We start from the raw sequence: 25,680 nt of genomic DNA on the forward strand, positions 1-25,680 counted from the left end.
AAAGAAAGCCATCCATCATGCTCACCTTTTCTTCAGATGCCGCAACTTCAGGATCACAGAATTTACCGTATCGTTAGTATGTGCCGAGAAGGCTTTGCTTCCCTTCCTCAGTGAGGGGCATGTGAGAACCCACAAACAGGCAGGACACACTGGCCCTGCCCCTCTGGGAAGACGGATTCAGGCACTGACCTTGCTCCAAATCCTGCATTTGGAATCTCTTATAATCTAGCTCCTCATCAAACTGGATTCTGCTCCGGTTTAATTTACCAAGGCAGACCCCCTGAGCCACCTCATACTAGGACCAGTGCGGCCCACAGGATGCAAATTCTAAGTGCAGCCGTGCCTAAAGTCCCACAAGAGGGAAGCCTGGAGGGCATAAAGCAGGAGACTACACAAAATTAGTAACATATTTTCAGAAAGTGATGGGCTTGGGGAAAGAGGGGAGAGAAATAAACAAAATGTCCCAATAATTTAATGGCAGAGCTAGAAGAGAGCATTTATAGCTATTCCGGGACTCTTCAACAAAAAGCTTCTCCTGGGTGGACAGACATTCATAATACTGGTAACTTTCCGTCGATAGCTCTGGCTTGTACATGTGGTCACAGCGCCCTTCACACAGCAGAGAAGAGCGCACAGAATGCCCAAGGGGCATCTGGACAGCACACAGCAAAACAGAAGGCGGACCTTCCCCCAGAAGACCCCAGTAAAAAAAAAGTGTGTCTAAACAAAGTCACGTTTTCCGTTTTTCCGCTTTATAAAGTCAGCGATGCTGGAGGTGTCTAGCGGAATCCGTCCTCTAGGAATGAGTGCAAAGGGGGAGCACGTGGCTCAGGGACGTCCCTCAGTGAGCAGGCAGAAGGGCCAGCTGGAGACCCCCCATCCATTTCGGACAAAGACACACATACAGAAAAGGATTATTGCCAGCGTGTGTACTTTCACAATGTGATTTTTGTATTTCGAAAGCTTGAATTGTCCCTGAAAGAAAAAATGGGAGAAAATAGAGCATTCAATATACAAATCATCTATATAAGCAGCCAAACACACACAAGGGGAGATGTGGGCTCAGCAGCTCTACGGCCCTCACGACACACCCCAGGACTTTCCTTCCTCACTAATCTAAAGCCAACACAGCAAACAACCTCCAAGTCCCCTCCACACTTGACTCAATTGCTTGCAATAGCAAGATTAGAAATAACCCAAATGCATACCAATGGGGGACTGGTTGAATATTAGTGTCATGGCACATTCCTACAATGGGACACTTGTACAACCTAAAAAAACAAGACAAGGAAGCTCTCTACTAATAGGAAGAGCTCTCCAAGAGAAACTGACGTGTTAAGGGCAGAACAGTGTGAGTGGACATGTACATGACCTTTTGTGTAAGTGGGGGCGGGGGAAATCGGGTCATAGTTTCCATTTGCTTGTACAGACATAAAGAAACTCTGAAAGCTACACAAGAAACCAACAAAAGTGGTTACCTGAGGTGGAAGATGGGCAAGGGAGCACAGCAGAAACTGGGCTATAACTGGAGTTTGAGTGGGAGGGAAATCCTTCTCTCTTACACACACACACACATGCACACATATACTTTAAAAGAACCATGTGACAATATCATGTGTTCACAAAACCAACCAACCCTTGGTTCAAAACTTATGCAGCTAACGAAAGGATATTCCAGTGGGTGTAATCTGGGTACCCTACACTTTAGAAACTTAGCTATAATTCTCAAAAGAGAACGTGTATGTGTGTGTGCACATGTGTGTGAGAGAGATACAGTAAGGTGCACCCTCTTAGTTGCCTTCTACTGAATGCAGGCAGGCTCAGCCACCCACTAGTAATCCTGTTACTAGTTCCATACTAGAAACCCAACAACATCTTAGTACTTCACATCACCATTTGAATTCCAAAAATCTCAGGGCTGGAAGGTGCTTTAAAGGTCACGTCATCTATTGCTGTGGCACAGAACTTCACACTTAAATTTGTCTGAAGTTTTGAAACAAGTTCTCGTGGACCTTATTTTTGAGTCATTGTTTCCTTTTAACCTTAATGGGACATTCTAGAAGCTTTGGCCTTAACTGGCCTATTTAAAACTGCTACAATTGATTGGGCATATAGCAACTGGTCCAGAGTAAATACACACTGATGAAAGAAAATGGTCAGCCCATCCAAACAGAAGCTTCCTCCTGCCACTGGCTAACAGATGCTCCTCCATCCTGGCAGCAGGCCGTCGGGCAGTCACGAACAGCCCTCGCTCACTACACGAAGACGATGGCGTGGACCAGTACTGTGAGAGCGGAGGCTGGAGCCGGTGTGGGTGGACTCTGTCTGGGAAGAAACTGATGCTATCCTGAAAGCCCGCTGGTATTTCTATAGCCGACATGCCTGACCATGTAGCCCCTGTATCAATGGCTACTGAGTACTTCAACGATTTCCATCTAAGGCATTAAGACTGAACACAAAGGGAACTTAATGGGGTGATCATCTTTTTAAAAGGTCTTTCAAAAGGAGAGACCCCACTGGAGTACCAGAAGTAGGTAACAAAGGATAAGGAACACATCCGATCGCGAGACGGAGGAAATCAGGTGTAACTGACGCGTGTGTGCTGTTTCTGAGGCCCCTTAGGGCCGATGTGCTGTAGGGCTGAGTCTGTGTGGCAGAGGACGCCTCTGATAACAGAGAGGCGATTAGGAAGGAATGGTTTGCTTTGCTCTTCTTCCCTTTTGATGCCACCTCTATCCCGATAGAGCAACTGGATCGCAAGTCAGCAGCAGGGAAAAATAAGACAAGTGAACAAAAGGCGGGGCTGCGGGAAGGAAGAATTAGAATTTTATGGCTATGGAAGAATTACCTCTCTTGGGGCAGAGAGACAGCACCAGCCCTTTCAGCTGTTTGGTGATGCAAAGAGCATTTCAGGTTAAGGCATCGCCACAGCAGGTCATCCTGTCTTTTGGAAGAATTCCTGCTCTGTGCTGGGGTTGGGCCAGAAACAAATTCTTTCTGTAGAAGGTAAACTGAACTCTGTAACACATTCCCATTCACATATTGAATATTTATTCTGATTATTTCTATTGTCAGAGATCTCTTCATTTCCAGAAAACCTAAGAAGTCACCATTATTCTAAGGTCTACTTGTAAAATGGAAAGGGGAGGAAAAGAGCACATGAGCCGGAGAATCCACCTGAGTTTCCCCAGAGTTTGACTTAAATGAAAACAAAGAGCAATGAGTGTGGGTGACAGGCTCCTGACAATGACAGGCTGAAGAAGGCTGGTGGCAGCTTTAGTCAGCCTCTTGATATCAAGTGGGTTGAGAATAGCTTGGTGCCATATTTAGTGTGAGCAATGTGTTCACCTCAAACCAGCCGGGAACTGATTCTCAGTTACGTCGTCCCTCAGCCCAGGCCGATGTGCCCAGCACACAAGAGATTAGAAACAGGGAAAGGGAGAACATAAGCAGGAAGTGGCAGAGGCCACAGGCAACTTGTTTTTCAAAAGCAAACTACAATTGAAAAACTCCAGTGAGCTCCAGGCACCAGCCCCTCTAGCCCCCTAGCAGTGCTGTGTAGGTGCAGGGGCTATTGGGAAGGCTTTTATGGTTTGCTTTTGGTTTTGCAGTGATATAAAGATATTTTTGAAGGAAACTGTTACATCTTCATCTGTGAATTTATGTAAAATAAGCAACTGGGACTTAGCCTAGTGGATTGATTTAAAGGGGCTTTTCAGACAAGGTATTGATAATATAGCTTAACTTATCCCAGGGGAATTTTACCCTCTAGGACACTGGACAGGGGAGCTGACAGACCACAGTGCTAGTGTAAGTCAGAAGTCTTTCTCTACTGGGTGAGCCTTTGTCCTGATAGCAGAGCCTCAGAAACACCAGCGCCCCCTCCGAATTGGTTTCCAGCATCACACTCCCAGGCATCTTAGGGAAAACGTGCTCAAATACTCTGAAATGCTTTCTAACCTTCTGTGTCTCAAAATGATTGCCTTTCTGTACTTCTAGAGAAAGTATAAGTTCAAACTCTGAAAAGAATGAGCTAAGGTAGAGCTTAGCCTCTGAGGGTGGGCCACAGAGGATGAAGGCAGTCGGTTCCTCAGAATGCCCCTCCTGCAGCAACCTGTCACTGTGCTGGTGCCCAGCAGGGGCACCAAGTGATTCTGGGTCCTCAAGGGGCAGTTGGGAGCTGCTGAGGAGGAGCCCTACCTGAGTCTCTGCTCTGCAGGGAGCCCTCAGGGGGCACTCACAGGCCTACAGGCTCAAGTACATACAGTCTTCAGGGGAACATTCTGGCTCTCAGCTGTTCACCGCGGGCAAGCTCTGGCTTCCCCTTCTCTCCCTCCCTGCATATCAAATAAAATGCAAACCCTCTCCAGGTTCAGTGGGGCAAATTTCAGTCTCTAATTTCCCACTGAGTGATCATGCCAAGTTCATTCCCCAACAAGACAGATCACTGCTATGCCTGCCAACCCAGACATACATGTAACAGAATCTCCCCCCAGCAGCTAAATGGGAATTGCACTGAAGCCACGGTTAAAAGGGATGTACTTATTTGTAATGGAGGTCAAATGAAATAGCCCTAAAACAGTAGCAGCTACATGTAATGGCATAATACATTAACAGAGAAAAAGTATTTGTGGTTCAAGAAGAATTACATAAATAGCAGTTTTTATTTCTTCATTTACCATGATCTAGCTGGAAGGGGGAAAAAGCAAAGCAAGAAGAGAAGGCCGGAGTGTCAGGGGCCTCTTAAGTGGCAGCTCCCACACACACAAGCAAGGTGCACTAATTAGAACACCTCTTTGAAGGTTGTATCAACAGACTTGAAATGTGAAGTCCTTTGTAAGTCTGTTAAGACAATGTAGTGAGTTGTTTTCTTTGCTTAGACCCTAATACTCAGCCTTTCAAGGCTGTGGTTCAAGAGTAACACCTAGACCATCAAGTGCTTCCTTTGTCTGCTGCACGGGGGTGGGGTGCGGTGGGGGCAACCCAAACAACAAAGACTACAAAAACAACAATTATGCACATACATGACTTTCAAAGCAATTCAAAGATATTTATTCTGGGGGATTCAGTGTCAGCTAAGGGGAGAAAGAATAATTTAAAATTTTTTTCCATTCTAACTATCTCAATTTCATTACTGCATTTTTAAAGCCCCTTTTTTATGGAACCTAAAATACTACTGATTTTTAAAGGTACCACAATTTTATGCACTTTAAGAAGTAAACACTGCCTATAAAACTATGACAAAAGCCTTTTTCATCACACACAAATGTAAGCATTAAAAAAACAGAAAAAAGGACTTTTAGAAATAATTAAACCTGATAATGTTATTTAAACAATCTCATTATAGCACCAGGCCTCTGGAAATGTAACTTATTTTGAGTATCTGCTATTTTTCAGCTTGCAAGTCAATGTGCCCAATATCAGAGCCGATGCAGGTTTTTCACCTCTCCTTGGGTATGCTAGCAGCCATCTGGAAATCTATGTTGACTGTGTTTTACAGAGAAACCTTGTAAACTATAATTTAAAAAAATCTACTATTATCATGTAAAAATTCATTTAATAGTAAGGGAATTAAACTATTAAGAGAGAAGGCCTGAGTAGCATCACGGTGTGTGCCAGAGCCCTGGGGCCGTCATACATCACATCGGCCCGCAGGGGAACTCAGACCCTGGCCACCTGCTCCTGTCCCTCAGCGTCCTCCTTTCTCTTCTAGCCCATCTGAGGGATGCAAGTCTCCTTTTCTTGAGAAGCCTGGGAAGGGGGACTTCTGAAGCACCTACTATACTACCATTGTTGACATGCTCTGTTTCAATTTTAGAGATTCTCTATTTCGCAGGGAATGGTGCTGGATGGTGGGTAAATGTCCAGGACTATACTCTCAGGCCAGGCCATGCTGATTCTGTGCTTTCATCCATCCCTCTTATCCAGAATAACTTTACCCAATTCCCTTTGCTAACAAGACAGACATGGACTTGGCGCTCTCTTAGTGGAAATACAAATGTTCTTAAAGTGAATGTTTCAGCTGACCCAGCCTTCAGTTCAGTTGATCCCAGGGCCTCTGTCTGCCAGTAAATGTGACGGCTTAGTTACAGTACAACGTGACCTCTACCTCAATGCACTACCTCAAGTTCTATCACTCCCTCCTCACAACTGACAACCACCACCAGCAAACAAGACATACCTCTCACCTAACCCATACTGGGGCCCGAGGAACTGCCCTGTTAGTTGCAGGATAATTTTTAAATGGCCACATCTGGGCAAAAGACAAAAGATATGTGGCACATTTATAACCATGAAATGTTATCAAAGAGGTCTGAGACATGTTAGTCTGCTGAACCTCATTTTCCAAATGGGAAAACAGAGGTAATAATGAAAGTCACCTGTCCAGGGTTCCCCAGGAGACATGTGACCCACATAGGACAACAATCCAGTGGTTTTGGACTCAGTGTTTTTCTGAGGCTGTGATCATCAAAGAGGAGAGGCTGGAGCAGGTTCCTGTCAGGAGAGGGCATCCCCTTGGGAAGAGGGGTCCTATGGCTGAGAGGTATGTCACAGGGTTACAGAGAAGATAGACAAGGCCCTACCCTGAGTGTGAGAGACAGAGGGGGAGCGTCCGATCAGCGGCCGCTGCTGTTCACCAGGCCATGAAACTCCTCCCAGGCCCTGGCAAACCAGAGACAAAAAAACACAATAGCACATTCAGATCAAAAGCTTTTTAACAAAGAGAGAGCAGACATGATAATCCCACATCCCATTTCAGATACCCTCGGGTTGAGTGAGACCCACAGACACCTGGCAGCCCCGCAGTGAGGTTCCCCACCCAGGCTCCCCCCTCAGATCAGCAGCGGTGGCCGGCACCTCGTAGGGGCACTGGGCACTTCTGGCTTGCTCTGCTGGCCAAGTCTGGCCCTCGCTATTTCCTCGAGGATTTGCAACACTCCTATCTCCTCCTTCATAGTGAGGTCAGAGCCAGGCCCACCTGTCACTGGAGACTCCTCCACAGGACAGGCGACAGCACTCTCTGCTTGGGGGTGTGAGGGCAGGTGGTAGAAACGGTCTTTTTTTGTCCAGACTCACCGAGGGTCAATGTAGGTACCCAACAGCAGGATGAGGTCTAAAGATGCAGTGAGGACATCATACCACTTTCTCTGCTTCCACATTTCCAACCAACCCTTTGACCCTTCTAAACTCACCTCAAAACTGTATCAGGTGCCATCTGTTTCTGAAAATATCCGTTTAACTATTACCTTAAAATTTAAGCTGTGTAGGTCACAACAGCCGAAAATACCCAGGGATCAATGCTCATTACAACTTTCATGCTAACTCAATGTAGGATTTGGGGTTAGGAAGGGATAAGAAATGTGACTGAGGGGTACAGTCTCGTAGGCTGGTGCTCTACGAAGAACAAGCCTTTGGTGATTGCTGGCCACCAAACAGGAGGAAACCAGATCCCTCACACATCAGGAAGCCCGAACCCGCCTCAAGTTTTCTCAGAGGAGCTGGTGCCCTACCTTTCTGCCCTGGCCACTTCTTAGCCCCATTAGGGACAAAGTGTCTACTAAGTTCCTGGAATTATATACACACACACATAGATACACATATGTAAAAATGGGTAATTTCGTGCTTCTAAACCTAAAACTCCTTGTTATCAGTTATTCCATTCCATGAATGGGGTGACAATACCCAGGGTGACAACATTGTTCATTAGTCACTACAGGTTTAATATTATGGCCACTAACATATACTTCATTCCAGGCCTTCTACAGATAGCTTTCCTTTTTCTAAACAGGGAGGGATTAAGAGAGACCTGGCACAACAAATTAATTCTTGCAGGCAATATTTATACTAGTTTCATTAGCATTTCCCTTTTGAACTGCAGCATTTACAAGTTAATGATATACCTCTTAGAATAAGAGGTTGATTTGCAGTTAATGGTTTCTTCAGAGTTATGACCAAAGCTACACGTATATGCTAAGTGAATTGAAGAAAAATGTAAGCCGGCCAAACCAGCGTGCCAGTCTTTGTCAATTCACAAACTCAGTTTCCACAGCAAGACCACTGTTCCACAGCCGTTTCTGGAGGGAGAGTAACGCAATGAACTTTGTGAGTCCAGGAGTGACATCAGAAGGCCAGCACTCTTCACTTCAAATGAAGATAAGGGCAAAGCAAAACTCAGTGCTTGGCCAACGGCCCAGGAAACTGCTCTTCATTCTAACAGGGAGATTTAAATTCTATTTTAAGCAAGTTAGGGGATCAACAAGAAATTACATGGCTGTGCTAAAGCTTCACCTCATTTATCCTTGTTTCCACAAAGGCCTACACTAGTGCAAACAGAGCAGTTCTCTATGCAAGAACCTGCGGACACAGGGACCCCAGAGCTCCCCTCCAATCCATTCTAGCACTAAACTACCCTCACATTTTCTTCAGAAGTGTCTCCTTCATAGGAAACCTCAACATGAAGAATCTGGGTAAAGAAATGTCCTCACATGGATTCAGTGGGAATAAACAGTGGCCACAGTCATTGGTACCCTTCCTCCTGTTCTTGTAGGCCAACGCTTGGCTAAGAGGCAAATCAGACACCTAAGGCTGGGTGTGAATATTCTAGTTATTTTCCACCTGGCATCCCAGGCATATTAGATAATATTAAAACTTGCTTCTTTTAAAGGTAAAGAACAAGTTAAATGTGAAAAGTATCATATGAATGGAGTTTCTAAAAAAAAAAAATCCTGAGATTAACATATCCTACAGGGAATTCTGAACAGGTTCATGACAGAGTAACAGAGTCCTTGAAAGACCACTGTCGTCCCAGCTCACTTACCAGAAAGCAAATCCTAGGAGCAGAGATCTCACCTCTGTGCCATTCTGTGCTGGCCCCTGCCCACCCCACCCCCCAGCCTGGCCCCCAGCCTGCAGTCAGCTGGCCCGCACCGCTCACGGGTGAGCTCAGCCTCCTGCTGGTCTGGCTGCGGTCCTGAGTATCAGTAGGAGGGACATTTCATCAACAAAAAGCCAGGCCAGTAATTATGCTGGCATCACCCAGGCCCGCTGGGCTATGATTTAGCTACGACAGAAGGGTCGCTTCATCCTTGCCTATAAAATTCAACATTGAAATACAATGAAATTTAGATGTGATAAAGGGAAGTCCCCAAAATTTGACCCATTTCCCCTCTAGAATAAAGGGACGAAACAGAAGTCACCTACCCTGAACTTTCTCTGCAAAGGTGTCTGGTCAGCCTCCCCAGCACTGTGGCCCACAGAATGAAGCTGGCCCTGTCTCCCCTTTTCCATTCCAGGACAGAAGCACACAAGGACTCAGTGGGACTATTCCAAAGAGGAATTCCCTCACAAAAGGCGATGTTGCTTTTTATGGCTCTGTGCCCAGAGATGTGTCCTGGTGGTCCCATGATTCTGGGTTGCAGGCCTGGCTGTTATGAGATTTCTCCTCAAAATGGAGGCTACAGTGAGTCATTTGATGCTTGCAAAGACCCAAACCTATGAAACCCCAACACTGACTGGCCACATTAAGAGGAGCCATGCCCCTGAGCTAACAATTTAACAAGTCTCCCACTTCTCAATGGGACCTGCTCACCCTTAAGGGGTGAACTGCTGGCAATACCCAAGGGTAGGAGGCAGCAGGCGGGCATCTGATCTGCAGCAGAGCAGCTCACCCGGCACAGAACGCAGCAGTGTTTGCTCAGCTCACCAAGGAGTGCAAGGAAAAGGCTATAAGCAGTGTGATTAGGGGAAAGCTGGAGAAACCAAAGTTGAAAAAGGCCACTGGAATTTGGACTGAAACATAGCAAGGCAGAGGTTGCTTGACTCGACTGTGAATTCTAAGCCACTCCTAAAAAAATGTCCCTCACCACTTTCAGCAGCCCTCATCTCCAGAGTACTTGGGGATGATTAGCTATTGGCTCTTTCTTCCTTTCCTTGAATTCTCAAGTCCCAGCAAATGCTGTTCCTTCGCTCAAACAAAGCCACACCAGTGGGAGAGCCACAAGGACTAGAACAAAGCCGAAGACTTCTAACCTCTGTTCTTACGTGGCAATGACCAGAGGGGTCTCACAGTCAGTTTGGTGCTTTCTAATCAACTCTTACTCTGGAAGGTGACCTCGAACTCAACCCCCAGACTTTATATGAACTGAACTTAGGTTGGTAACATGTAATAGTGGAAGCAAGAGGGAAGGGGCCACAGAAGGGAATTCTCTGACAAATGCTGAGAACAGAGAACAGGCATTTCCATACACCAACAGATCTCCTGTTTTCTAGGTACGTCAACCAATTCTGGATATGCAATAAACACAGAAGCTTTGACACACACACACGCCTCCAGATTGCTGAGCCCAGGGCGCTAGTCCCAGTGTGTGTTCTGTGGGGCTCCCAGGCCACAGAGAGACTGGTGGTCAGTCAGGATGGAACAAGGGCAGGGTCGCTGCCAAAATGGGATAGCCAAGTTTGGAAAACTCCACATTATACCCATGGCCACCCTCACAGATGCTATCAGGCAACCTGACCTAGTGTCCACAATAATCATTTACTTTTAGTTTTGGTGTAGGTGCTAAGAAAACCTAAAGTAACATGAGGCCTGTTGAAATTCCACGTGCAGTTAGGAGCCTAAAGGCCAAGCTGCCACACATGTAAGCCGAGCCAGGAAGCACACAGATCTGGCAGGTGCCAACACCAGATAGCCTAAGGAGCAGAGTCACCCAGGAGGAAGACATTTCCACACCCCGGATCCTGATGCACAATAATCCTGGGGACTGGGAGGAAGGGAAGTTCTAGAACCTAGAGACCTGGCAAGCAGGGCTAGCTCAAAGAGGAAGATCATCTGGCCCTAAAGGGAAAGCAGAGGGAGAAAGCTGGCAAAGAGCTTATGGCGTGGGCAGCTTTGGCACAGTGAGAAAACCCCATTAACACAAAGCAAGGAAGCTACATACGTACAGCCACATACAGATGGGAAGGAAGCAGGGCTTTACCTTCAAGCAAGAGATTCCTTTGAAGTAAAGGCAAAGTCAGCAAAGCAAAGGCCAAGGATCCCCCTTTCCAACCTTAGGAGACTTTTCAAGCTGAATTCTAAATCAGAAATAATCTGTTCTTGTCAGATGGGATGTGTGACTAGATGGGAACTAAAATTCAAGTACCAGAAAGTGGAGTCTCGTTGTGAGAGCTACATGTCACCTCCTTACATCAGAACTCAGCAGAACTGGAAAAAAATACCATGTGACAATATACAATGGATTTATGGAAATGAGGCGGCATTCCCCAGATGGCCCTCCATGGAGAAGTCTGTGCCATTCCTTAATATGGTGACAGTCAGACTGCAAGGCCACTTCTTTGATGCACCATAAAGAGCAAGAGCATGAGACAAGCTAGTTTAGCACCATTTATTAAGTGATCTCAGCTGTTGTTGTAGCTGCTGCGTGTCAGCCTGTTCTTAAAACATAAAATGCTCTTCCAATTCCTCTTGTCCAGGACAGAAGGATCTTCCAGGTAGCACGCCAACACAACAAGAGACTCCGATGATGCCAGCTTCAATGATGGTGCCATCCAGACAGGGAGAGGGTCATGGCACATTCAACCGCGGCTTCCAGAGGTTTTGAAAAAGGAGCCTTTGGGGGCCCAGCCTGCCTGGCATTCTAGTGGAAGTGCAAAAGGTTGGCACATTGGGAGAGGAAAGAGAGGGAGACGCTAGGGCAAGTGGCATCTGGGTATCAAGGAGGGTCTTCTGGTCCCTGTAGCTGCAGGGCTGGTGTACTAGGCAGACCTCTGGAAAAAGCAGCGAGCAGCAGACCAAGGCAAAAAGCCCACAGGCTCTCCTAGACTCTGTAAGAACTCGTACACGGTTCTACATAAGTCAGGAAGAACTGTCCCAGGGTATGAGAGAGGGGGAACAGTGGAGAGGGGAGAGTTGAAAAGTATCTCTTTCCCTTTCCTATCCATGTGAAAAGTTTGCTTTTGGGGGAATGGGATGGGGCATTTGGGAACCTTGAACACAGAGTCATAGAAAAAGAGGGTGTGGCTCTGTCCAGCCTGGACTGCGTCTGGCTGGAAAGCAGAAACTACTTCTATCCCAGATACAGAATAGGAAAAATCTGCCTAGAGAAAAACACAGCTCACACAGGACTGCTAAGCCAAGCCACCAGGGCCATGGCTGGCTAGTAACTGCTGGTGGCTATGATGAGTCACACCCAGCCACCTCGTTACGGACCAACAACTCCTGTGGCAGTGTTCCCAGTTAAGAATTGGCACTTAGCACTTAGCTAGTTTAAGCCAACCCCACGCACATTGTGTCTGAATGCATGGGAAAGGTTCCCAAGCCTGCCTGCTGAACACAAGTGCTGGGCTCATTCCTAGTAACATGATGATGATATCACTGCTAATGATAATGATGACAGCAGTAATATACTTGGCCCTGTAAGAGCATTCTCCATCTGAGGATGAAGAGCTGCAAAGGTCAGATCAGCCTGACGCCCACTCTGTCCGGTGAAGCACTAGTACCCCCCATTGTACAGACGGGGAAAGGGGGCAGAGTGGCAGAGACTTGCCACAGGCACATCCTGACACGGGAGTCAAAGGAGAAAATTAGACCTCAAGGCCTGGTCCCCAGCTGGCTAGCTTTCCTCCAGTTTGGAGAAAAATCTACCAGCCACACCCCACAACTTCTTCCTGATAACCTGAGTTTATTTATGACATTCAGTCCCGGAAGGAGCGGCCCTAACCAGTGACTCTCACCCGTGCACGGTCAGCTCCATGCCCTGAGTCCTACCCAGGTGGACCGCAGAGCTCGTTTCTCCCTCGGCATTCACGCGTCCCTGCTCTCTATGCCCACAAAACACACTAATTTGCTTCCTTTAGCACTTCAGCTCTGCACACACGGAAATGGGATCATCATTCCCAAGAAGAAGTCAAGATCCCAGGACAAAGAAAACAGACTGAAGCTAACAGGTTAAAAAGACATGCCAAAGTGGGGTGAGAGGTAGACAGGGAGGAAGACTTGATCAGTTCAGTGAAATTACCTTAAAAAACAGCAAGAAAAGGAAAAGCGCTTTGTCTTTCATTTTAAGATAGTGTATAGCAAATGAAAGACAAGACAGCCTGTGCAAATAAAGCAAGCCCAGGCGGTGCAACAGGGATTCTGCAGACGGGCCCTCTCTGACACAAAGCACCCCACAGGGTAGGTGGGAAGGGAGCCTTGCCAGCAAAGAACTGCTACGAGTGGCCAGAAGCACTAGAGGGGAAGACTGGTCTGTCCCTTCTCCCTAAGTCGGTCTCCTGTACCACCATACTCCTCTGGGCCCAACTAAGGACCTACTTCTGCTAAGCTTAGGGACACAGCCCCCCAGTGCCCCCAACACGTACTTGATGCTGTCGGTGTGGGTTTTGTATTCCATAATGGTGTTGGGAGGTAGGTTAAGCACTCGCCGAAGAGTATCCCGGATTCGGGCCGTGGTTGCTTGGTCGCTGGCAGTCTTATTCCATATTGAAATAATGTCCTCCTACAGGAGGAGCAGAAGGAATCATCAAAGCACACCGAAGGCAGTGAGGAGAGCAAAGGCAACACGTGACCCCAAACCTGCCCGGAGGCGGCTTACCTGGAACCGGACAGAGACCACAGCCCCACAGATCTCCTCCCCCACCATGAACTGCTCCCCCAACATGGCCAGGATGAGATTCTCCCAGCAACGGGATGCCAAGCCTTTCCGCAGCCGAATAATCCACTTGCCGCCATTTTTATTTGCATCATCCTGTGAAAGAGGAAGCATTAAAGTTAAAATACAGTTCCATAGCTCTTTTTCTTCTGCATTAGGCAGTAAAAAGCCACTTGAACAGTAAGAAGTGTAGTCATTTTCCAATCACTCAATTTTATAGGGAATATGCTGGTAGGACTAGGGAAACAATAAATGGGGAAAAAAGAAAACCAAGGTGGGGATCCTTGGTAAAAACCATTACAAAAAATGGCTAAAGAGACCCTTTAAAAATAATCCTTTTTTTCCAGAACTTTAGGAATCAAAATGAAACATCATCAGATTTCAAACACAGATCATTCCTCACGTCATTTGTTAAAAGTGTATGAAGTGTCACCATGTCTCAGATACTGTCATGAGGCCACAGTCTCCACCCAGACCCTGGCGAGTAGGGAGAGACAGAAAAACGAATCCCAGCAGTAGTCTGACAAGTGCTGCTGCAACAGAGTCATGCTCAGTAAGCGGAGGCAGCACAAGACAGGACACTCAGGAGGAACCCTTCAGGCTGGGTGCTGAGGGACAAAGGAGTTAGTCGGGTAAAGCAGATGACGGGCTCTGCAAGCACTAGAACATGTCTGCGTACAAAACTGAGACAGGGAGATGCGAAGAGCGGGAGCCAGCTGACTCAAGGGAAGCTTTAGTGATGACGGGAAATGAGCCCTGAAGGGTGGCTGAGGTTCAAGATGATGTGAGCAGTGAAGGGTGGCATTAGGTTTCTACCTGGGGTGTGTGAGACCACATCTGTCATCCAGAAAACTGCCCTGGTGTCAGAATAGAAGAGGGATTACAGCAAAGAGATCTTAAAGCTCAGCCTGTAAGATTATTTTTTACCCACTTTAATAATGTGTGTACTATGGTAGTATATTACACACACACGCACACACACAAACCAGTTCTATGGGAATAAGGGTAATGAAAAAAAAAACCACCCTTTAATGTTATTACAGACCAGGTTCATGATGAAATGACCTGAAAACCACCCGCACAGATAAGCGATGCCATCAGTGCACTTTCCTGGAAGCCCTGGTTCCAAGCATGTACCAAATAGTGACGCAGCTTTGAGAGAAGCTCTGAAATACTTCAAACGTGGCAGGGCTAAAGAAAAAAGGCAGAAAGGCGGTCCGAGGCTCTCAGTCCTCACCTCCCACATAGGTTTAATTCCTTCTTTGAAGAGATGGAAGTCACTGTGGCCTGTCAGGTCCCCGGGACGTACCATGTGGCTGTAAAACCTCCAGAACTGCTCCACCTGCAGAAGAGGGCCCAGGAGTACAAAAGATGTGTCTTTTCTTTTTCTCTGAATGAACCAAGGTTTATTTAAGAGGAAAGCATAAACATGGAAGACACTCTGCTATAGGCTGTACATTCTAAAGGACACATTTTCATTTGGGGGATTTCATGTGGGAAGGAAGGTGTTAGAGGAAAGCATAATGTAGTCTGATAAAAAAAAATGTAATACTGTTGATGTAAGAATAAATTATTTAGGTTAAAAGTGCCAGCCTCAGCCAGAAGTGGGTGAGGCCACGTGAGTATGCGCCCCCGAGGAAGCCGCAGGGCTTCCCGTCACACGCTGTAAGAGGACTTTGTTTCACACAGTGGAAACCCTTTAGCCTCGAGATATATTTAGTGTCACGTAAACTCAGCCTGAATGTATTTATTAGGACCACGTCACTTTTAAAAACTTCAGTATTATTAACTATGGCCATCATGCTGCATATTACATCCCCATAACATTTATTTTATAACCTGAACTTTGATCAATTCTTGATCAAAGACTGGTTACTGGCAGACAGCATTAGCTACAATGAAATATTTTAGTTTTGCTTAGTTACTGAGCACAAGTGATGGAAACAACTGGTGCATTGCTCTAACCATGGTACTGCTGCTAAGGTCAGGGCAGTCCAAAACCACACAGAACTTAGCTTCTCAAACTTAGGGTTTAAGTCTCCCTTAGCTAGCAAATTTGTGTTTTTCCTTGTCCTTCCTTCAGAGTTTTGTTGGATAACCAGACATATCTCTCTATCAGATGTATGCTCATTTATACTCATTGTGCTATTCCCAGTTCTCTCATTAGTTACTTGATAGGATAGATTACTTCCCTATTTCTCTGTAACTCAGAGGGCACCTACAAAGTACTGGCCTTCATGAAAAGCACACTTTAGGAGGAAAGAGTGGACATGTAACAGCCTGTAGAAACAAATGGCATTTGCTAACACACTGCTGAGCAAGATACCATGTGTAGCTGAAAATGGGCACTGAAGAGACAGAGATGGAGGTCACAGTTCCAGATCTGGACAGCAACTGAGGAGAAACAGACCGTACACTGTGGGAAACAGCTGGCCCCTCAATTTCTCCACAGAGCAGGAACACCGAAGTGTTCCATGTTACAAAGATGTAAGAATGCCACTTGTAGGTCTTCAATGTAGCAACTGCTATGCTTAATTTTATACAGAGATTTGGGACAGCAAGTGGTCACACACATACACTGAGCAATCATCTTTTTCCACCCTAACAGTGGACAGAAACAAAGTACACTCACTAGAACCTGTGGCCCACTGTGAATCAGGAGTTTGGAGCGTGGTGTGGGAAGGAAGTAACCAGCAATCCTTAATTCCCCAATCAAGCACTACTTTATTAATGGTGTGGTCTCCTCCAGTCTAATTGTCAAAACACAAGAGAAACAATTCAGCAGCTCAAGAAATACTCTTAAACTTGGAAATATTTTTTTCTTTCTCTTTAGGCAATTTGCATTTTTCAAACCAAAAAAATAAATGTTCAGATTCAGAATATGAGATGGAGAAAAGACTCAGAAATCATCTCAACTACTCTTCCTCTTACAGTTGAGAAAATATTTTCAGAACTTGTCCCAGTCCACAGAGTCAAGCACCAGAATAAAGATGCCTCGTGATTTCCTAAGCCCAGTGCTCTTTCCAGTTTAAGACACTGCCCTCTTAGTCACCCTGATTTTAAAAAGTTTTAAATAATTATCAAATACTGGATACTAAGATCCACTGGAAAATACTGCTTTGGAGTTGATAAAAGGTTTCACAACGTGATTATGTCTCTGTGAACAATTTAACTAATTATGAGATATTTCCTAATGCCTTGAATTACATGACAGCAGACTTTAAATTCTCTGCCACACACCCAGTGAGTATCAAAGCAGCATTATCCTAAGAGCTGATGATAAACTCTATTCAACTCAACATACATCCAAAACAAAACAAAACCTTCCTGGCACCTTATCCAGTTGGGTAAATTCATATACGCCTTTCTTAAGAGGAAAGGAAAAAAGCTGGAAATATTAATTACCAAAAAAAACCTGAACAGAATCCTGAACAAGAACTTCCTCCCAGTTCAGTTTCTCCTCTGATCTTCAAGATGCTCATTAGCCAGTTGTTAACATAATGGCTGCCATTCTACCTGTAATGAATGCTTAGCATTCCCACATAGCAGGTAATCAAATTTTTTGTGATAGATCGGAATGTCAGCAAAGTATAGATATTTTTAAAAGTTTAATTCTATTGTTTCCTTTGCCAAGAATCCCTTTGTCTTATCAGCTGTTCAAATTCTTTAAATTCAGTCTTAAGCCGGCTCCTCCAAAGAGGCTTTCTGCACATAGGAATTAATTCCTTCTTCCCTCTGACCTCCGAAACCACTACAGCTACGCCTTCCCTACAGCGCTTTTCACTGTCTCCTGTGAGAGAAATTCCTGGGTGTGACTTGTGTCCCTAAGGGCAGGTCCCAGTTCATTTCAGAACCTTATGAGTGCTTTGAGCTCATTCAACATTTCTTGAACCAAATACGAAGCAGGGCACAAGCTGTTTTTCACGTCTCAAAAAAGCCTAAATTTACCAGTAAAAAGGGAACACTGTAAAACAGGCCAAGTAAAGGAAGATCTTTGCTTCTGGTTGAAATGATATCAACTCAGTATAGTGATCAGATGATCTGATTATCAGTTATATACCTGATTAATAACAGATAAATTTAATTTGTCTAGCAAGCAATAGTTTAAAACTTGGAGTCTCTTGGCATGCATATTGATGTATTGGAAGAGTGAAAAATATGCATGGGCTTTCGAATGTGGCTTTTATAGCTTATCCAACCTAAGGTTCAATGCTGGTTCCTCCACTTAATCAAGTAATTGAGCCTGGGCTTTCTACCCTGACGGTACTGTCAAGAACAATTAAGAGATTTCACTTTTCTTTCTGAACACAGAAAAAAGATGTTACTTTATGCATAATCACTAAAATATCCAAAACCCTAACATGAGGTTCTTAAATACAAAATAAACTTTTGAACTCTAATGTCAAGCTTCATGAGAACAGACTCCATGTACTATAAAATTTTGTGTCCCCCATGAGGCTTTGTGCATACTAAGGACTCAACACACAGCTACTTAAACAAACAAAGCTGTATTTCGGTATTGTCCCCTTTTGATCAATTCCACAATTCACATACTTGTTGACACCTATGTATGTTACCAATAAATGTCTAATGAGAAATATTTAAGAATGAACATCCTGACCCCTCAGGGACTCAGTCAACTAAAGAAACCAGGATCCTAAATAGGTTACCAAGAGGGTAAATAAACACAGTGATAAAACAGGGGCATGAATGTGTTACCAAGGCATACTACGTTAAACCACTAAGTACTCACAGAGGCAAAGGTGCCGATCTGTTTGATATTCTGTTCGTAGCTCTGTGAGCTAGTGGGACGGCCGGGAGTTCTCCTGGAGTACCAGAAAGTGTAGTTATACTGCAGGGGATGCTCTGCTGGTCCAGGGACAACAGCCTGTGAATTAGAGATGATGTGTTAATCCTGGACATTTTTCAAATGCTCAGAGATGGAGAAAACATTGTACAGTGTCATCCCTTACCACCTCCCCAGTTAAAAAGGATATATCCTCGATTACCTGCAATGTGCCCAAAATTGTGCTTACACAGTAAACTTCGTTAGTGGCTAGCTGATTCAAAGTTCCTGTAACATTTTATTGGTGTTCTTATAGCTTTTAAAACTTTCTCTTTCCTATCATAGATATTTATGTCTGTGTCTATCTCAATGTATTCCCAGGCCAAGTATCGCCTTCTCTATGACATTCTATCACTTACTGGCTAGTGACCTGGGGGAAATTGCTTAACGTGTTTGTGCCTCAGCTGCTTATCTGAAAAGTGCGAAAAATAATAACAATCATTTCACAGGGTTTCTGAGAGACTCAAATAAATTAACTGATGTAAAGTGCTTGTTAGCATAGTGCCTAGCACATAGTAAGTGCTCAATGTCAGTTACTGTTATTACTGCCAATATTAAACATAAGCTCCTTGATCCACAGTCTCATTCATCTTTGTGTCCTCTTAGCACCTAAAATGCTTGCATTCAGAGGGTACTCAATATTGTGGAACACATGAATTAATAACTGCTTTCATGTTTCAGGAAATAAATTGATCAGTATCTCTCATTTTCCTAATTTTATTTTCCAAGTCACTTTCAGCTTAGACTATTACTGACTAAAGTGTTTAGAAGTTCAAGGAATGTGCAGGATTTGAAATACTCAACAGCAGCTTATGAAGCAACTAAAAGCCTTGTTAAACACCAGGATTAATCTTCCGTCCCTCAGGCTAAGGGACTCTTGTGACAAGAGAAAAGCTCTAAGTACCAAAATAAACTCCAGTGATTCAACAATCCCTTTTTTTTTATTAAGGAACAAAACTAGGTATTCCAAAACAGGGTGCTATCAAGTTAATCCACGGTCTCCCGGATAAACCAATTCCAATAGATAATCAAGTCTCAAGTCCAAAGGTAACTACATCCTGCAGCAGGAAACTCACCTTCCTCTTGCTGCCACCCTGACTCTTGTCCCGTTCTGCCTTTTCCTTCTCACCATCTTTCTGTGTGCTGTTTTCTTCATTTTGATCATGGTCCCCGCTGTCATCATCTTTTAATCTGAATGAGAAGACAAAACAATGTTGTTCCATGACTGAACTGATTCTTGCTTACCTGACAAAGCCACCAGGTCAAATGAACAACCATGTAATCAACCGAAGTTACTCAAAATACAGGCAATGAGAAGCACATGAGATGAGAGAAGGGCCAGGGAATGTAGAAGGGCAATTAGGAGGACTGAACAAAAATGAAATGCCCCTTAGGTAACATGTGAATTCCAAAAAGCACTGTCTTGCAGTTTTCTAATAGGCTGCACAAAGCAGCAAGAGGTAAACAGTTAAAGGGACTGTTTTGGGGTTTTTTTTTGGACAAAAATAAAGAGTCAATACACAGACTCCAAGAATGAACTAGTGGTTACCAAAGGGGAGGGGTGTGGGAGGGCAGTTGGGGAGGGAGGGAGAAGGGGACTGAGGGGTATTATGTTTAGTACACATGGTGTGGGGGATCATGGGGAGAACAGTGTATCACAGAGAAGGGACAGAGTGGATCTCTGGCAACTTGCTGCACTGATGGACAGTGCCTGCATTGGGGTACGGGCGGGGACTTGATAATATGGGTAAATGTAGTGACCACATTGTTTTTTCATGTGAAACCTTCATAAGAATGTATATCAATCATACCTTAATAAAATTAAAAATAATAACAATAATAAAGAGTCAATAACGAGAAGAGTTTCTGTGTTAAATAACTGCTTTAGCATTTCAAACGAAGTTTAAAAACCTACCTATCTTTCTTGTCACTTCTTCTAACCATCTCTTATCCTTCCCCCACTGCCAGTGCTGTAGTTCAGGCCCTCTCCTCCTATCATCTCAATTATTACAGGAAATTCCCAGGCGGTTTCCCTGATTCAAATGAGCTGCTCCCTCCCTCCATCCTCCACACCCCCACCACCATGACCTTCCTAAGAAAGAATCTGCTCATTTAACTTCCACGCTCCAAACTCTCCACTGTCCTTGCCCTTTGGTGCCCACCCTGCACGATGAAGCACAATAAAATGTACTTCAAATGTACTAGAATCTGACTCCTGCCTACTGACCTACTCTGCCCCTTCCCCTACCTCGCAAAGCAGCCTATATTCCCACATCTCCGCTGTTTGTGAACACCACTCCCTCGGCCTGCTGTGCCATTCCTCCCGTGTCTGTTTTTCCTATTAGACAGAGGGATCCCTTAGACACTTACCTTCTTGATCTTTGTAACTGTAGCACCTAGGACAAGAAGATATTGCCCTAACAAGAAGATCTAGCACAAGAAGATACTGAATCAATGTTAAATGGAAAAAAAAAATGGTTGAAAGAAGGAATGAATGCCTTCCTCCCTTATAAATAGTCAAATGTACTTCAGGCACTAGCCTTTTAAAAGAAGTGAAACTACCCTAAGACGTTCAGGTACACCTAAAGTGCACTGGATTCAGACAAAAAAATCAATGGAAAGTGAGTTCACAAAGATAGTAAGAATGTTGTTTAGTCTAGAGCTGGACCATTAGCTTATCAAAGATCTTCACCAAAATTACCTTTCTGGCCCTAATGACTAGTTAAATGGGAATTAGGTAATTCTCAAGAAAGGTACTAGAAATGATACTGCCCTACACAGATACTGAAACACACTGTAAAGCATTTGTATTAGTCCTGTGCTGGGGTGACAACTGCTCTGCCCATTCCACAGCCCTAGCTGTAGGGTATACTCAGGCGGTCATTCGCTCCCCACGAACATTCCCACCGCCACCCTGGCCAAGGGCACCTGGCCAGAGAGCAGGTGAGCCTGGCTAATAACCTATCAGAGCCAAGCTCAAAGTCGGAGAATTCTCCCTTAGCTTTTCACCCAGAGATGAAAGACCACACAGGTTCAGGAGCTGGGGCAGCATATGAGGGCCATATGGAAAAATCATGAGGGAAACACAGTGAGCAAAAGCAGAGAAAGCCAGCAGGGAGAGAGGGAATGAAGCGGCTGAGCAGACGAAGTGGGCAGGCCAGGGGCTGCCTGCGATGCTCCCATCTCGCTGGCTTAGTTCAACCTCCCTGGATTTCTGGGAGACCAGTACCGAGTGTCCAATACCCCTTCCCCTTTATTAAACTTAAGTTGGTTTGGTTTCTTTTCCAAAAGGGGCCTGTCTAGCACACAAGTCCCACAGCATTTACCAAGTACCTACTGTGTGTATCAGGTACTACAGAGTCCCTGTTCCCAAGGACCTGCCTCAAGAGAGAAGGCACCACATTCAGGCCTCAGCATATCAAGGCCCTGCTCTGCTTACACAGGACACCACCTCCTGCCTGGCTGCAACAAACTCCTTCCACTCTAGTGGTATCAACCCACTGGCAGTTCCTCGACCTCACTCCTGTCTTGATCATTACATGGTCTCTCTGAGAGCTTCTCTTCCCCTACTTGCCTTCAGGACTCAGACTGAGGGCCAACTTCTCTTGGAAATATTTCCTAATCTCTCCTTAAGCTGAGTCAGGCTCCCTTCTTCTGAAATCCCCTATATAAATGTTTGCACTTGTCCCAGCTATACTGTCAGGCTAGTTTTTTGTCTCCTGATCGAGAACATCTCAAGGGTTTTTATATGGCATAGGCCCAAGACAGCTCCTACCTCTCTTCTTCAAGGCATAGCCCAGGGACTCAACCATTTCCCTCTCTTCTCAGCTCTCCCCCTACCCCAATTTCCTCTGGGATCCCTTCCCTTTAAATGTTGGAGAGTGACACAGTCACCTCAGCATCTCATATTGCTAGTCCCAAGCAAAGAATAGTAAGTTCCTTTCTTTCTAGTGGTAATCACTACTAAAAGCAATAAAAGAATATAAAAAATAATCATGTCAGAGAAGAAACAATTGTACTGTGATCCCTCAACCACACTGCCCAACTCTCCTCGGTGACGGTAAATGGAAACCCTAATCGATTTTCATCTTGTGAGGTTCTTGAGGGTGGAGCTAACCAGCTACCTGCCCTCTGAGCCTACACTTAAGGCAAGTCATTTGCATCCTATCTTGAGAGGCTACTCTTCCCAGCTTGGAACTGGATTTGAGCCAAGACAACAATCCAGAGTGAAAACCAGTGCTCCATAGACTCAAGCAGGCAATTACCATCTCTGAGGCTGTCCAGACTTAATTAATGGCTCCTAGTTAGCTCAGGGATCTTCTGCCCAGGTACATCTTCACATTGTTTGACTAGAGTAATTCCTTGCAGGTAGGAACTTGAGCCTAATTCACCTTTACATGTCCAGCATCAGACAGAGGCAGAAAAAAAATGTTTAATGAATGGTTTTCTAAAATCTTTGCAATGCAAGTTCACATAGGATGAGTGCCAAATAAATGGTGGAGGCAAGAGCTAATGGGCCAAAAACTAGCAAAGAGAGAATAGGGACAAAATCAAGTATGACATCTACATCTGAAAACCAAGCTTATCACAACTGGGACTGCAGAATAGTGAAAACATCGTGGGGTTTTACACGTCAATAGGATCAATGGCAATAGATGTGGGGGCGGGGAACAGTAATAGTTTTTGGTTATGTTGCTAGACTTCAAAGCCACACAGCAAAAGAGGCTAGAGTTCCTCCTTAATCTGAGCCCATCAGATTACCAACTACTGTACTTAGTTCCAGGCACTAGACTTTTCGTTTCTGATACTTCCTTAGGTAAAGAGTGTAGAAGGCAAATATGTAATAATGTTCTAAAAACTGCAGACTTTTTGCATGAAAAACAAAAACAAAACTAGGGGCAGGAGAGCTGATGTAAATTGCTATTGCAAATGAAAGCCTTGTTTTTTCCTGCTTATACAGAAAACAGATGTTAAAAAATCCTGGCTCAGTTTAAGGGCAGTTAATAATTAGAACTAATTAAAAATTACCTAGGTTAATTTTTGTCAAGAGGTGCTTGAACCATTAAGCAATAAACCTGGATTTGAATCCCACCATATGGCCCTTCCTTTCGCTGTGGGCAAGTTATTTAAGCTCAGAGAGCCTCATTTTTCTTACCTGTAAAAGGAGGTAACAAGATCCCCTTTGCAGGGTTGTTAGGAGTAGAAATAATACATAAAAAGTCTCTAGCAGATGCCTGTGGAAATAGTACCTTTCTTAAATTAGCTTACTGCAGACCTCCAAATGATTTGGGTAAGCTGGACCAGATGACCCAAAGTGTCTCCTTAACATGAAACACTGATTTGTTCAATTCAGTGAGGAAGGGGTACAGGGTTTGCAGAAAGCTCTGTGAGGCAGGATTTCGATCTGGAGTTATGTGTTGCAGAGTTTACTATGGGGCAAGGAGGGTTCATATGGGGATGGGCTCAGCTACGCAACAGGCTGGAAGTGGCAGGCTGAAGTGACCTGCCAAATAATTTTTTCAAGTAGCAAAGACATCTCAGCAACCGGGAAACATTTCTGAGTTACTGCCTGGGCTACTGGAATCCAAGCCACCTGAATTTGTGCATTAGCATTCATTGTACTGGAAAAACACCAATTTCCCATCAGCAGCAGCAGTTCACAATCTAAACTAACAGTAATTCCACTGTACATTTATATGTCACTATTTAGCAATTTACAAAATACTTTTAAGCATGGCTGAATGATTTGATCCCTATCCCACCCCAGCGCAGCAGTAGGGCACTAACCACTACTGTGGTTTGGGTAACAAAGGCTCCGAGACTGGGTAACTGCTGTCAAATAACTGGTGACTGGCGGGTCTGGGACTGGAAATCCAGGTCTTTGTTAGATCAGAGAGCTTTACTAGACGACTAGAAGTAAGAACATAATTAATCTCGAGATATAATTAGTGGAGGGAAATACCCAAAAATACTTTTCTTTTCCACACCTCCCAACTGTTTGATGCTGGAGCTAGGCAGGGGGCAGAAGGAGGTGATGACAGGAATACCCACTGGGCATGAAACCCAGCGGCTCTTACCAAGTGTGGTGGAAGAAGGGAAAGGAGGGGGACGAGAAAGAAAGACGGAGTCTCAGGGAGGCTCTCAGAATTGGGTAACTGAACCGCCACTGAGCCGAGCGCAGCAGCCACATTACCTCATTGCATCTTCACAGCTCTAGGACACGGGCTCTGTTACCGTCCCCACTTTGCAGATGAGAAAACAGACTCAGACAGGAGAGGCGACACGGCCAGACCAGAGTGAGTGTGTGAGGAAAGCTGGATTCAAAGACAGGGGGGCCGGGCTGCGAAAACACCCAAACCGCTGAGGTCTCCACCCCTCCACGCCGTTGGCAACCTGCACCCATCGAACCCACCGGGTCGGGCGTCCTAAAATCTGACGGACAGCACGCCACCTCCTCTACCCCCGGGCCCCTGCGCTCCGCTCGGTTCCTACGACCCTGGGGTCCTCGGGATCCCCGCACCCCGCCTTCGCAGCCCCCTCCTCTCCTCCGGCCGCCCGGGCCCTGGCTGGCCCGCAGCCCAGCCCCGGGAGGGAGGCCGGCGCCGCAGACCTTGCGACGGCGCCACTGGCCCCGAAAGGGGCGGACGCGGGGAACGGCTGTGGGAAGGGGTCCCGGGGGACGGCCACGCGCCACTCACGCGTCGAACTTGTTGTTCATCCTCTCGCCGCCGCTGTCGCCACTGCCTCACGGAGTGACTTCCGCTCCGCCAGGTCCCTCCGCCTAAGGCCCGGCCACTTCCGGTTGCGCGGGGTGCGACGGAACGTCGGCGCGCTGGCCGGGTGGGGGCGGGTACGGCGGGTATCCCCGGACGCGCGCGCAGGGCGGCTGCGCAGGCGGAGGGCTGCGGCCGTGTGCCCGTCCTTGCCGGCCGCCCCGGGGCGCGCGTACGAGGGGGCCGCGCGGGCTCAGACCCATCGTTTGGTGTAAATTCCCTCTCCACCCCCAGGGCGGGCTGCACGGGGCTGGGCTCCCTCGTCACCTCCCCGAGGGTGTGTCCATTCGGTACCCGCGGTACTGGGTCACAGAACCGGCCTCTGCAGGTTGCCGGGTGGACCGGGCGAGGTAATCAGTGTCAGGCGCCAGACACAGTAACCCTCAAGCTGTGGTAGCTGCTGTTCGTCTTT

At 45.8% G+C, this 25,680-nt stretch overlaps 1 protein-coding gene across 5 annotated transcripts; it reads right to left on the reverse strand.

Moving 5' to 3' along the window:
• Positions 1-730: 730 nt before the first annotated feature.
• Positions 731-25,349, reverse strand: EIF4E2 (eukaryotic translation initiation factor 4E family member 2). 5 transcript variants are annotated; one of them, XM_036911976.2, is made up of 8 exons: positions 25,194-25,349; positions 19,572-19,686; positions 18,403-18,537; positions 14,887-14,991; positions 13,593-13,745; positions 13,360-13,496; positions 6,585-6,663; positions 731-975 (listed from the first exon to the last, which is right to left on the reverse strand). In XM_036911976.2, the coding sequence occupies exons 1-7, from the start codon at positions 25,211-25,213 to the stop codon at positions 6,618-6,620; spliced, it is 711 nt and encodes a 236-aa protein (XP_036767871.1). In that variant the 5' UTR covers positions 25,214-25,349; the 3' UTR covers positions 731-975; positions 6,585-6,617. The 5 variants fall into 5 exon arrangements, with proteins under 5 accessions (XP_036767871.1, XP_036767880.1, XP_036767857.1 ...); XM_036911985.2 differs by lacking the exon at positions 6,585-6,663; XM_036911962.2 differs by lacking the exons at positions 731-975; positions 6,585-6,663 and adding an exon at positions 6,699-8,211.
• Positions 25,350-25,680: the final 331 nt, after the last annotated feature.

The sequence above is a fragment of the Manis pentadactyla genome, chromosome 6 (genome assembly GCF_030020395.1).
Source record: "Manis pentadactyla isolate mManPen7 chromosome 6, mManPen7.hap1, whole genome shotgun sequence".
Taxonomy (NCBI): Eukaryota; Metazoa; Chordata; class Mammalia; order Pholidota; family Manidae; genus Manis; species Manis pentadactyla.

Excerpts from the sequence above, each read along its gene's own strand:
- EIF4E2 (XM_036911952.2), bottom strand. The coding sequence starts at position 25,213 with ATGAACAACAAGTTCGACGC. Across the intron at positions 13,497-13,592 it reads TGGTCTCTGTCCGGTTCCAG|GAGGACATTATTTCAATATG; the intron begins GTAAGCCGCCTC and ends CTCCTCCTGTAG. Across the intron at positions 11,637-13,359 it reads ACCCACACCGACAGCATCAA|AATGCCAGGCAGGCTGGGCC; the intron begins GTACGTGTTGGG and ends CACTTCCACTAG.